Below are 14352 nucleotides of genomic sequence, written 5' to 3'. Positions count from 1 at the left end.
GTTCCTGAATAGAGACGACGCCTGTTTTTAAAATGCCTAATTCATTGGTAGGTTACATTTTTCTTTTTTAAGATTGCCATCCTACAAGATCCATTGATACCCTGCTATTTGATAATTCTTACTCTGGGATAAAATGAACTATTTTTGAATATCACTATTTTTTATCTTTTATACTGTGCCCTTTTAACAGGACAAATCCCACTGAATTCAGGTAGTACAAATTTGCCAGGAAGGAAAAGAAGAAGGAAAATCACTCCACTTGGATTTTTGGATGATGGTATATTTTCTCCTGCAGTAGTTCGGTGGTGGAGGGGGTTGGACACAGGAGAGCTCTGTGCAGAGCAGTTTTGGATTAGCATTTAAAAAGCTGCTGTGACATGCAACAATCAGGCATTGCACAGTGCCAGCTTCAGCCAGGGACAGATGGGAAATGCTTTGTTCCTTTCCCCTGTGATGCTACTTAACAGAGCAGTGTTGATACTGGCTGGGTTATCAGTGCCATTATACCAATTGTTCCTGTGACAGGAAAACCTGATCTCTTAACCATCATTTAAATTAACAGTCATAGTGGTAATAATTAATTGTTTAAATGGTGTTATGTGTGTTATTATTACATAGACATTGGTATTTTGGGAGGGGAAAATGGGACAGTTAAAGGAGCTTCAGCCTCTTCCCTGTCTTATGGGCAAAGGCTACAACTCAGAAACAGAACCTTTTTTCTTTCTTACTCCAGAATTGTGTCTCCATTGCAGGGGGACAGAAGACACCCTTGTTTTTTACAGAAGAGCGACTGAAATGCTCTTATTCATGGAGTTAATAACCCAAACTTTTTTCCCTTAGATAATTTGCTGATACCTAAAAAAAAAACCCCAAAACCTGTGGGCCCATCTTTACTGCCTGCAACATCTGCTGCTCTTAAAGGTAATTTTCACTTGTGTCTGAACAGAGGCTAGACTTCTGTTGGCACCCTGCCCAATAATTCTGTGGGAAGCACTGACCAGAGCACTGAGTGCTCATTAAATCATTAATATTTAAATCAGCTCAGCTGCCTTAATTGGTGGCAGAGTTACATGTCATCAGAGCTTTGTGTGCATTGGGAAGAGGTGAACAGCAAGGCCCTGGAATTTGCTTGCAAGGTGCAAGGATTGAACAGCACCATGAGGGGACCTAGGTCTTGCTGTAATTTATATAAAGTTTTCTCTGTAGTGAGGAAGACTGAATCATACAGGAATAATTGTACTGCAAGGGTGTATTGAAAATAAGATCATGGTTGAGCACTTGCTGAGTCAATATAAAAATAAGCAAAAAGGTTTAGTAGGTATATTTATATGACCATTGCTATGATTTCTGAGATCATGCCTGCAGGCCATCTTGTATATTTGGGATTTTTTTTAACTTGTCCTTCCTGCAACTCCATTTCATTCAACTTCTTTTTGAAAAAAAAAAATTTAAAAAATTAGAAATTATTCAGTTTTCATCCTCTCATCTAAAATTATATTTCAGAAGTGTCAAAAATAGTTCATATTTGAAATTACGTGAGACTTTCATATGAGTATTTTATTATTCATCCTGCCAGTTGTATCTACAGCCATACCCTGTGCCTGGCCAACCCTTGATCATCAGCTGCTGTCTTTCAGGTGCTGTACAGCATGTTAATCACTGTGTGGACTTTAGATAATGGCACTTACAATAGGTTGGAGCTGCCAGGAGCTTAATGGAAGCACAGACATGCAAATGCTTTGGCATTTAAGACAGCACTTGAGCACAAGACCTTGAAAAAACATCTGTCTTGCCTTTAATGTGGGTACCAGGTAGTTTGTTATCAAATAATGAGCTGTATAACCTAATGAGGGCAAGACCACTTTACATCACCACTCCTCTCAGCCTCTGTTCCCACAAAATATTTAAGCCATATTTCTCAGCTCTCAGATAACCCAGCTAAGTAAGGCCTGAAATGTATTTCAGCCATGTTATTTCTGGCAGGAGTGATAAGCCAGGACAGTCTTACTTTCTGGGATGAGAAAATCAACTTTAGATTTGTAATCAGAGCAGGCTGTGTTCAAGAGAAGTAGCTGTAGCACTGGAATACTGGAGCTGGTCTACAGGAAAGCAAAAATAAATGAGCTGCATTCATTTCCTCAGGTGTTGCTATCAGCTGACAGGCCCTTTGCTTTCAGGTGAGGTATCTGTACTTTAAGAAACATTATCCTTTACTACTCATCCTACACTAACACGGGAGAGGAGATGGGGTTGTGGCGGGGCTGGTAATTTCATTGTGATCTCACATTACACCCTCTGGCAGAGGAAAAGAGAGACTTATTTGTAGGGGGATTCCTCCCGAGGAATTTCCTATTGAATCCTGTCACGGTTCCCTTATCACAGGCCCCTCACCGCGGCCCATCGTGCTGGGGCACTCCGGCCGAGCCTCACCCTCACAGGCTGCAAGGGCTGCAGCTCTCCCGGCTGTGGTGGAGTCGGGGTTACTCAGGGAGGACGAGCTGGGCTCAGCTCCGTTCCCGAGGGATCACCTCAGCCAGGAGCTCCCGAGGGTGATTTGTGAAGAAGCCACGCAAGAAGAAGGAAGGGTGTGGTTTGTTCACATCCCTGCTGTGGTCAGAAGGGGGGTACAGAACAGCCCCTGAGGGAGCTGCTGGCATCGCCCTTCCAGCCTGGAAAAGCCGGGACACCCCACAGGGGCTTCAGCTCCTGGCCGAGCTGAGGGACCGGCTGCTCTGAAAGTCCCCGAGGGCTGCATAAAAAACACTTAATTTGGAGACGCGGACAGGGTTTCCTGTGCTCCACAGGGCTGGGGAGAAGCAAAGCTCAGCGAAGCAGCGGGAGAAGGAGCTGTGGCGGCTCGGTTTGGCGCTGGATGCCCGCAGGGACGGGCGGGAATCCCGCGGCTCTGCCGGGCCGGGAGGCGCCGCCAGGGGGCGCGCGCGGACAGGGAACGGCCTGCTCCCGCTAAGAATTAATGTCATGTCATGTAATATCTTATCATTATAATATAATCTCATAATATATAATATAGTATAATATAGTATAATAACCTGTCGCTCTATTGGGAACGGCGAGAGGAACGACACAGACTCTCTTGTGAGTTGAACAGGAGAGTTCCTCCTCCAAGGTTTATTACCTCAGATCTTCTTTTATAGACCGATAGGTGAAAGTACAGAAAAGTAAAACTCTTATTGGTAAGTAAACTAACACATCACCATAACTGGTCAGTGGTGTACACCATCCCTCGACCTTCTCTTGCAAGAAAACAAGAAACTGACAAACAGCACCTGCAAGGCTGTCTTCTATCTCTGAGGATTGTTTTAATTCCTCCTTATGATTTCCCAGGCCACTTTCTCAGGCGAGACTGAGAAAGTTATGCGCCCTGCTTTTCCACAAGCACTGTGCTCCCCGCCTTTGCTCATAGTTAGCATCCATAATAACCTATATCTTTAATATATTTATTATATAATACATATAAATTATATTATAATGTGGCATTTCTGGACATGGTTTATCAGTGGACTTTGGAATGCTTGGTTATGGCTGTTGGACTCAATGGTCTTAGAGGTCTTTTCCAAGATAAATTATTCCATTCTCTTATAATATATTTTTTTAGTAATTTGTACTTTCTTTATAATATATAATCTAAATATTAAGATTTTATATTTTACTAAACATAATAAATTATATTTTTATGCTTTTTAATCTTAGGTAATAGATCCACTCAGCCATCCCTAGTCCCAAATACACAGATACACAAGTACACACTTGTACTTGTGCCAGCAAGGGCACAGCAGTGATGTCTGCCTGCTGGGAGGAGTTGAGGTGAAGGGAACCCTCTTCATATCTCCCTTTGAGCCCCTCAAGTCAGGTGCATTTCCAGTCTCCAGGCCTGCCACCCAATAGTGCCCCACCTGCCCCAAATACACAGGCCTTTCCCATAGCTCTAATATCCACCTTCCCATTCCCACCTCCTTCCCTTCCCGTCCCCCTCTCTCAGACCCTGCAGCTGTGAGCAGGCACTGAAAGGTGCTGTGGTCTATGTGGACCAGCCAACAAATGCAGACAGAGGCTGCTTGGCCCCTTGGGTTTTTTTGTCTTTTGAAATAAGTAGGGAGACAAAAATAAAATAAGAAATTTGCACTGAATATTTATTTTGATAAACATTGTGTACTCCAAACAACTACGTGCTATTTCAGTTGTAAGCCACAATCTTTTGGAAACAACGTCCCAAGAGCTCTTGTCATCATAAACCCGACAGTCAATGCACCACGACGGTCTGTGGACATAGAGAGCTTTCAAGTGCAAAGCAGATTATCAGGAAAGACACATTGCCAACCTCCTTAACAAACTGGACAATGCTCAGCTCCAGTAAAAATGCTTCATATGTCTGCAATTTAGTTGTCTTAGTGCCATTGTAATAAATTAATAGAAAATATATCTTTTTTCATTGGAAAGTCTATAAGAAAATGTACAAACATCTAACTCCGAAAAAGGACCAGCTGTTTCGGCGACAGGTAAAACAAGAAATTGAACAGAGGCAATAAAACCCAAACATCCGAACAAACAGAGACAAACAAACAAAATGCAATCCAAAAAACCCCACTCCACCAACGGCAACTGTGTAGGCAAACATGGAAACATCTGCAGTAATAAAACCTTTCCTAGAGGGAGGGTCACTGCAGCTTGTGCAGGGTGGGCAGAGGACGAGCAGCTGGGGAATTCACTGGTCAGAATGTGCACGAGCAGTTTCTGGAACAGTCAGAGACTAAACAGGAGTCCCGTGGCACAAAGCTCTGGCTGACTGGCGATGGCACCAGGCTCCCATCTGTCTCCAGAGGACACATGGATGGCTCCAGGCCATGCAGGGCAGTGGGAGCCCTGGGCACCTCCCCGGCGAGCCTGGCCCTGCACAGGGTCACAATGCTCTGCTCTCCCTCGGGCTGGCAGCCTGCAGTGATCCCCTACCCCATATTCACAGTGGGAGACCCTCCCCAGCTCCAAAAACTCCATATTCACAGTGGGAGACCCTCCCCAGCTCCAAAACAGGCCCCATGTGACAAGCTCGGCATCACAGGACAAGCTGCTTAAGTTTTCTCTCTTAATAAGGTGTTTTAGGAAAAGAAAAGAAAAGGATTTTTCCTAGAGCCAAGTCTTATGCTTTCACCCTGAGAATTCCCAAAACAGTAAAATCAGAAGCTACACTTCAGCACAAAGGCAGCATGCTCCTAGAGCTGAACAAAGCAGTCTAGGGGACAGACCCACCTGGTGGGATGCTCCTGGGAAGTTGCACACTTAGAGGGAGCAGGAGAGGGGAAACGGCCATGGCCAGTGGAGCACTGCAGAGGGCAACCCCAGCACTGGGGTTTGTACAAAGCCAAATCCCACTCCACACACATCCCAAGCCTCGCTTTCCTGCCCACCATCTGCTAAGTGCTCGTGAATGAAATAACCCAGCTTTGGTCCATCTCCTGGAAGCAGATGTGTTCCACCAACACTTCTGCAGTGGCACCACCACCACTGGTTCAGGGCAGAGAAAAGGTTTATACAACCCAAACTGACAGACCAAAGGGAATTCCTGTTTGTCTCTTCCCTTGACTTCATGGAGCTGGCACTGTTTTGGCTATCACCGGATGTCAGGTAAACATTTTGGATGATCATGGTTGAAACACTGGTGAGACTGACTCTTTCATGGAACAATTTGTGAAATCCCCAAACTATCACAAGAATCTCGGGGAATAAACAACTCACCTTATTTTCCTTTTACAAATGTTTCTCATTCACTCTGTAAACAGCACAAATGCCTAAGGAGCGAGCACTCATTACCAGATTCTCATTGGGAAGCAGAGAGGGAAAGTTCGGCTTTTTTTTTTTTTTTTTAAATACAATACATATGACATTCAGTGAATTCAAAACAACTCTGTAGTAAGTCTGAAAAGAATATTTCCAGTTTAAAAACCCAGGAGAGGCTTGAGGGGAATGCAATCTACAGTACTGTCTAAATTTTGTTCATGCTTGCTCTGATATTCAGAGCAAATTATCTAAACCAGCATATGCCCAGCCTTTGGAATGACACACAAAATCCTTGCTTTTTCGTTGAACTTCAAGGTAGCATTTTTCATACTGTGGGTAAAAAACAACTTAATTACATAAACCAAGTAGCCATCAGCAACTGGAATAATTTATGTGGCAGTGGGGACAGGCAGAGATAAAGTGGAGAAACAAATTCAAGTCTTACTGGCAAGATTGACATTTTTTGAAGAGCTTGTCATGATGTCTTTCACACTTCTCCCCTGCCCTTACAGTTCTTAGAACAGCCACAGCCTTCAGAAACGCCTTTGTGGTATTTCTGGGCAACTGACAGAAATATCACTGAGCACTAGAAGTGCTTTCAGTGTTTTAAAGGATAATGTTTAATTTCCCAGCTTCAAGAGATGCCCCATTAAAGACCTGATTCACTCTGATCTGCCTTCAGTACCCAGGTATTGGTTTGAAGCAGGGGGAAAGGAGGTACAAGACATCCACCTAGTGCATTGGGATTCTCATTTTAATTCTTCAGCCACCTGGAAAGAACTCATCCAGGTCTCCTGTAACTCTTACAGGAGGACCAAGACATAATCTTAAGCCAGAGGACAGGATCAGAAAGCATCCCACAGCAGAGCAGTCTGATCCTGTTCCCTCTGATGTCCTGGAAAAGGTGAGGGCAGCTCACCCTATTTGATGCTGAATAAAGTAAATCCCAGTATTCCTAGTCAAAAATTGGAAGCCTTGAATTGGGATGGCTTTAGCTGGTAACCATGAACTGATCCTGCATGTTATACAGAGAGAAAGGCTGAATGGGAAGGGCTGAGAAAATACATGTGCTAATTGACATTGCTCTCCTAGCCCACAGCTGCTTGTTGAAGGAATTTTTTTTATTTGCACAACCACTATTAAAACTCCTTGATCCATAGGAAAAACACAGTTTTCTGAGGAAGCAGAAATAGGTGGTTCCATCAGTCTCTGCTGGTATGTTTTGTCCACTCTTTCTGTCATTTCTTCCCCAGCTATGTGCCGTGGGCTGCATGTACAACACACACCCCAAAGAGCTTGATCAAACCTCGCAGAAGCTTTAGGAGAAATGCTTACTGTCCAGTTACAATTCCCAGCATCCAGGTAATCACTCAAATCCACTCTTTCTACCCCAGATTGTCAACCAGTCTTTGAACTGGCATTCCATGTCTACGTGAGCAGCTAGTTACGCTATGGAAAAGAAAAAGTCTTCAGACAACTTAGAGGCTGGTAGAAGCAACAATCCTTGATGGTCTTCAGATCAAGAACTCCCCTTCAAGAGGCAGCACTAACATCAGTCTGTCCCAGGAGCACTGACAAAAGCAGCACCTGGAGAAACAGCTCAGACCTTGCTCAGTATGGCGAGCGGTGCCTCAGCGCAGGAGCCAGCCTGGGCTGGCCAGCACAGAGCACACGCTGGCCACAGAGAAAGGCTTCTCTGTCACATGTGGCCACTCTAGCTACTTACAGTGAGATGTCTTTTTGAACAGCAACAACAACGAGAAAATGCTACACGGTGGCGCAGGCGGGCGAGGCCTGCGCAGAGCGGTCAGTAGTCTGTCCGTCCGTCTGTCTGTCCGTCCCATGGGGCAGTGCTGGCGGCCAGCAGGCACAGCAGGGTGTCCTCACAACTTCATTTTCTTCACCACAGGAATTGGAAGTGCTTGGTAGATTTTAGCTGAGTCCTCGTTCGTGACCAGCTTCACCCAGACGGGGCGGAAGCTGCCTTTGAAGCCGACAAAAGCCATTTTTTCTGCAAATCAGAGCAAATGCATTTGGTTTCTGGTGCAGGTCTGCACCAGAAACCCACCTGTGTGTATGGCTACACCTCCTGGAGGGGTGCAGGGCACAAGAGCCATGTGTATCACACACACACACACAGGTGGAATCATGACAAAGCTCACAGAGCTGGTTGCAGCAATGTGCATGTGGAGCTGTATTCTAATGCAATATGTGATGCTCTGAAATCAATGTGCTCTGTGCCATCAGTCAGAAGGTGTCAAGAGAAAACCTGCTAAAAGCAAGTTCAGATGAGTAAAATGTCTTGTTTTGGGGCATTTAGTGGGTGAAAAGGCTCACTATTTCTATTATTAAGAAGTAATTTTTTTATCTAAAATTAATCTGGAAAATCAAACCTCTGAATTATTTACTTCTAAGAAAAACTACCAGAGTGTTTTTTTCTATTTACAGTTTTAAATAGAGCATGTTACCCAAAGCTCCAGTGGATACAACCTTTCTAAAAAAATAAATTCCTGGTTCCAGTATGTTTGAGCACATGCTGATAGAAACAAGCAAGGCAAAGGTTAGAGGCAGGAAAAAGGTCCCTTTAGTGGAATAATGGGAGCTTAGAAGTGAGTTTATAAAAACTGGTTACCTTTTAACCTAAAACCCTCTCCTGCTCCAAGTTTCTCCAGTACTTTAGTCCACGGTCCTCTTGAAATAAATCTTCCTTTAGATGTCACCAGCACTATGGAGCTGAAGGAAACAAAGGGATGTGTAAAGGGATGAAGAGCCAGAACACATTCCTTGCTTGTTTGTCTTGCCTGTGTGTTCACACACCCATGAACTACAGTGGCTTCAGCTTTAATGTTTTTCAGTGCTTTCCAACAGTGTGAATACAGATTATTTTTCCAGTCATGCAAAACCCATTAAAAAAGAGACAGAAGCCCCTTTTTTTTTTTTTTTATTTTTAAGCATGGTTTTCTAGGATGATTTAAATATTCCAACCTGCAGTTCCATCCTGCTTTGCTCAGACAGACCCATCTTTTCCCTGGGATGCCCTTAGCAAGTCTCAAGTAATTTCTTGTTCTTTCAATAGCGGATTAAACCTGAAGAAATTCACTTCTCTGAGACTTTTGTTGGCCTCATGCTTTTCCTTTCAGTGTGCTTCTGTTTAAAAAGTAAGTTAATATTATTACTATTATTCCTGATCAGGAGCTGGATTTAGCCAGGACTGAGATTTTTGTGAAACAGGATGATGGCCTCTCTGAAAGGACTTCTTATTTTTTATATGGAAGAAAAGCGAGAAATTACCATGCTTCCCTGAAGTAACTATGTGATGTGATTTTTGAAACCTCTACAATTATTTAAGACAACAGAAACACATCTGAGTGCACCTGCATGGCACTCTGCCCAAGCTTCCCCCAAGCCTCTAGAGTAAATGCCAGAACAATATGCTGTTGATCTGCCCACAGCTATTTCAGATGATTTGTCAACAAGCACTCATATTTGTATTAACTATTACACATCAGATTTCAAATCCAAACAGATTTAATAACAATGAAATATATTCACTTCCCATGAGCACTCCACAAGCTAATGTGGGAACAACCCCTTTGGTTAATGGGTTTCTGATGTGGTTCCAATTCTCCTTCCTGCAGAAGAAGCCATTGTTCCCCAAGATGCAGGAACTTCTTTTGTCTACATACCACCTATTTCCAAAACACTGCATTCCTGGCTGCCCATACTCAAAATACAAAATAATCCAGCCTTTAGGTCTGGGCAGGGGAACATGCAAAGTGGAATGGATTTTTTTAGTGGAATTTCCCACAATTTGAGAAGACATACATCCAATAAAAAAAATGTAGGCTGTGTGCATCTGTATGGATCAATGCTTTGTGAAGTTAAGTCTGCAGTTTGTCTATAACCACAAAATAAATGTAGCTCTGCAGTTTATTGATCACATGCAGCCCTGCAAATTATCTGGGTCTCAATCAGTCCCTGAATCAGAATGTGCATCCTGCTGCTGCCTGCATGTCCTGCACATATTTGGGCTCTTTTGGTGTCATCAGACACAAAAATACATTGGATGCACTGCTCTGCTGTTGGGTGTCTGGCCCATGGTGGTGATAAAATCCAAGAAAAGATAGATGTTATGCAGCATGCTTGTATGTTGCACCTTAGTGAGAACAGATTATTTACTCACTGATCTTTGATGTTGTTGACATAATTCTCTATCTGTGCTGGGATTCCTTGTAGAATGGAGTTTTTGAATGTTACTCGATCAACAACTTTTCCATGGTGTCCATCAATCACAACCAGTTGGATACCCTCTTCAGTGAGGAAAAACCTCACACCATCAACCTGGGCAGGGGGAAAAATATTCTTGATCTCTCACAGTAACACAATTGCAAACAACCACCTGTAAGGAGCACTGATGGTCTTGAGTCATGGGACTGCTGTTTACTTCAGAGGGCAGAATTCCAGGTCTCTGAGGTCCTGTTATCCTGCCTAGTAGGAGAAGATACAGCCTTTTTTTCTTTTTTTTTTCCCCAAAATACAAAGCAGAAATGACCGGAATTTAACTCCCCATGGTAACTTTTGTAAGCAAGCTTTCCATGAAGATTTAGCACGTGGTGCAGAATTGCACCCCATTAAGTTAGTTGAGAGGATTTGCTCACCTCAATGTACGCAAAGTCATCCTTCAGGTGGAAGTACTGTTTCTTGTAAGTTTCTATTTTCACTTCAATTAGGTGGTCCTTGGTCTTCTGTTTGCAAAATGAAAAAAAACCAGATTTTCTAGTGAGAATGTCCATTACCTGAATGCTGCATTTTCAATGAAAACACTTCAAACCTGGAAATTCAATCAACAAAGTAGCTACATAATAAGTACTGACTTGCCAAATTAAATTGCTAATGAAACTGGGCACAATGGTAACCTTTCTGCTCATCCTGTCACCAGTTAAATTGTCTCACTGAATGGCAGAGTGATTCTTACTTTGCAGAACCGACACATAATTCTCCAAGGCTTTGCTGTGTATTCCTGTTTCAAGGGTGATGCGCAAAAAAACCCAAATAACAAATAAATACCCCACTTCCTCCCCCAGAACCAGACTGGATACAGGAGACTGTGTTATGCATTAGATAAATGAGAATAATTCAACTCTACTATTCAGTCCCCTGTCTGTCACTGATGTTCTTACAGCTTGGAGGAGCTGCAGGCTCCAAAATCACATTCACTGGACCAACCTGCCTCCAGCTCATCAGTTTTCACCTGTGCTTTCAAGAGCAGCATGTCACATCAGAGCCCCAAAAGACCAAGTATACAGCTTGCAATGTCTCTCTTCATGTTGCGTCTGCTTTATATTATTTCACCTTCCTGAACCATTTCAGAATATCAGGCACAGCATATACTGTCCCTGGCACAAAGTTTTTCTGTGTCTGCAGCCACAATATGTGCCAGATTAACAAGAGCAATGATTCTGTGATAAGAAACCAGCTGCTTTACCAGTTGTGCACTAGAGAGCTTCTTTGGCATTGGCACTTCCACTATTGGTGTCTCAATGTACTTGGGATAGGCTGTGGCTTCACAGTCGCTGACACCAGCTGTCTTTGGGATCACAGCTTTGATTCTTATTCGCTCACAGCCTTTTACAGAGCAGAAAGCAAATTTCTCCTTCTCATTTTGAGCTTTGAGTTTCAGAAACAGCAGCCTGCAGGCAGGAGAAACAAAAAACAAACAGCATCCTTCAAACTTTTTGTGCAAAAACATACTGAGTTTTGGTGGACTCCTTCCTATGACTTGCAATAATTTTCACTGCAGCTCTTGGTGCTGTATTTTATAGTGCCCAACACCCTACATGCAAATAAATAGGAACACTCATCTCAGAAATGGTTTAGGGAGCTCAAGGAAAGCACAACAAAGAAATCAGATAGCACCTGAATGCCTTCTGAGCTCTATTCTATATGCAGATTCATATATGTAGAAATACATGCTTTGTATTTTAGGTCTTTCTTTCTTTCTTTCCCATTATTTCAATCCTTTAAAATAACAGGCTTTACACTTCTTTCCTGTGCATTGTGTACACCCTGTCATGGTGTTTATAACTAGTTGTTGCTCAAAACAATAAGGGCTGTGCATGTCTTCAATTAAGTTTCATGGTCTGCACTTTGATTTGTCTCTCTTTTTTTCTTTTTCTTTTTTCTTTTCAAAGTTTTATTCACTTGGAAAAGCATTTCCCAGAGTAATTGGCAGTGCAGCAGAAGCTGTGAATGACTGGCAGGCCTGGGAGTCCCGGGAAAATTAAACACTGGTCACATTCCCAGAAATCCTTCCTTGTTTTGTTGGTATTCCCGCCAGTGGCATTAGCCAAACAGCTCACAATTCCAGCAGCATTCCCAAAGCAATGTCCAAAACAGCAAGGTCTGCTGTCTTACCCAGTGTCCTCATCCCAGTAGTAGTACCCTTTGGTAGGATATCTGTGCTCCAGTTTCTCCATTTGGGAGGTTCTGTAGAAGGTTCCAGTTTTGTACGTTTTCTTCAAGAGACGATTGTGGATGTCTGAGAGAATGGAAAATGTCGTCCCTTTAGGATAGCAAAACCCTACTTGGATCCAGTCATTCCTAAAAATAGCAAAGACTCACATTGTAACAAGTTATAACTATTATTTTCCTGGGCATGCTAGAAGCTGAACTAAATAATTTACAATAAGTTTTTCCTTGTCCAGTTAAAATTGTCATGGTTTAGAATGGATCTATGCAACATAAATTGGACATAACAACCGTGGGTTAGTTAAGCAATGTAGAGCAGACCTGCTCCTGACTTCTACACCTGTGACTTCCATGCACCAGGAATGAATTAGCTCTGAACTTCCAAAAATGAACTGTGTTATCTTACAGAGCTTCCTGGGGGAGGAAACAGGAACCTGAGATGGCTCGTGAAAAGATGAACTCAGTGGACTTCCTGTAACAGGCATGTTCATTCTGGAAGAGCTCCTGAGGTGATGACCTCACCCATTAAAAATGTGCCGTTACATGATTGTGCTGGAATGTTGGGATTCAGTTCACTCACTTGTTGAAGTTGATGAGCCATATGGCCAGCTCTTCAGGGGCTGTCTTGTCCCAGTGGATGGTGTAGCCTTTCCTCAGAGTTATAACTGGCTGATACTGCTGGTAATGAGTGCTTTTGCTCAAAGCCCCTTCCAAGTAGAGTGGGTGATTGTGGTAGTCATTTTTTATTATTTTCATTTTCAGGTTGGCTGGCTTGTAGGCTTGGATGTATATCTAGATGAGAAAAAAAACCAAAAAAACCAAAAACAAAAAGATCACCCGGGGTTTAATGAACTACAGTGAAAGGTTCAGATACTCAATAGATGTGAGGTGGTGCAAGTCCTGTGTGCTGGGCAGGGACCTGTGTGCTGTGCACTTATGTTCAATTCCTTAGGTTTCTATTTCAACAAAGCAAACTGCTTTCAGGAAAAAAAAAAAAAAAAAAAAAAAAGAAAAGCTAATTTCCTCATCCACTGAGTTCAAGTGCATGTGCCAGAGGCTGCAGCAGGGCTGAGATATTCCACAGCATCCTGCAACCCTCAGCAGCAGGACAGTATCTACCTCAGACATCTGACTTGTGCTGAACAAGGATCCTTCTGTCTGGGTTTCAGAAGCCTGAAACCCAGCTCAGTGGTTAGAAATTGGCTGTAGTGGCACTGCACACAAAAAAACCCCAACTGTTGCAAAACATAAGACAAAACCAGGCACTCTCAGCAGAGGAAAGTGAGGACTCTCATGGCTGCAGCACTCAGGGTTCCTGTGGGGGGAAGAATGGTTTGGTGGTCACACACAGGATGAAAGACCATGAAAGCTAAAGTCTAATTTTGACTCATCAGCACATTTCCCTTAACACTGTGGGCAACACTTCCCTCCATAAATCAGGGAAAAATAACTAGCCAATAGCCCATGGATTTATGAATATTAATCTGTGAATGCCTATGGAGCCCTCAGGAGGCTTCAGGCAGAAGTTGTCGGAGCTGTCAGCAGCCAAAGCCAAGGTTTCAGAAAATATACCACACATTTCTCATGTTCAAAGCCACCTGTGCAGACATGCTGATAAATAAACACTGAGCACTATGAAGAAAGTCCATTTCTACAGGTCAAGCTTTAAAGTGCCAAGAAATTTTAAATAAACCACAGGGATAATGATACTGCAAGGTAAGCAGCCTTACCTGTGCAAAGTGCCCGCTGCAGATGGAGCCTCTCCAGTCGGGCACGTCAATGCAGTCAGGGTGCTTGATTAACCAGTTATCTTCTTTGATCAGGTATGAGCCTGGATATTCTGACACAGAACCATCTACATCATGAAAAACCGATGTTTTGTCACCGTCCATATCCAGATCATTGAACCATGGGCCAGGTTCTCCAAAGAAGACTCTTGAAGTAATCTGAACAAAACAGTGGAACAAATTTACATCTCCAGAAAGGAATTAATCACTTAGAGTACAAGAAAAGGATGCCCTTGGTCACTACAGTGGCTCTAATTACCCATTTTGTGATTTAAAAGGTGTGTTTGACTTGTCAGGCAAAGCA

General features: G+C 43.1%; 1 protein-coding gene across 2 annotated transcripts in view; it reads right to left on the bottom strand.

Annotated features, from left to right (window-relative positions):
• Nucleotides 1–6073: 6073 nt before the first annotated feature.
• The window catches only part of CEMIP (cell migration inducing hyaluronidase 1), a 100773-nt gene continuing 92494 nt past the window's right edge, over nt 6074–14352 (bottom strand). For both annotated transcript variants that reach the window (XM_058847106.1, XM_058847107.1), the window contains exons 22-29: nt 13992–14207; nt 12842–13053; nt 12208–12393; nt 11279–11483; nt 10452–10538; nt 9977–10134; nt 8426–8526; nt 6074–7804 (exon numbers count right to left, since the gene is read on the bottom strand). In XM_058847106.1, coding sequence (XP_058703089.1) covers nt 7677–7804; nt 8426–8526; nt 9977–10134; nt 10452–10538; nt 11279–11483; nt 12208–12393; nt 12842–13053; nt 13992–14207 — 1293 coding nt within the window. In that variant the 3' untranslated portion in view covers nt 6074–7676. The remainder of the gene's footprint in view (nt 7805–8425; nt 8527–9976; nt 10135–10451; nt 10539–11278; nt 11484–12207; nt 12394–12841; nt 13054–13991; nt 14208–14352) is intronic.

The sequence above is a fragment of the Poecile atricapillus genome, chromosome 11, assembly GCF_030490865.1.
Source record: "Poecile atricapillus isolate bPoeAtr1 chromosome 11, bPoeAtr1.hap1, whole genome shotgun sequence".
NCBI lineage: Eukaryota > Metazoa > Chordata > Aves > Passeriformes > Paridae > Poecile > Poecile atricapillus.
Note: the sequence above shows the minus strand (reverse complement) of the source record. Positions and strands in the feature narration are given on the sequence as shown.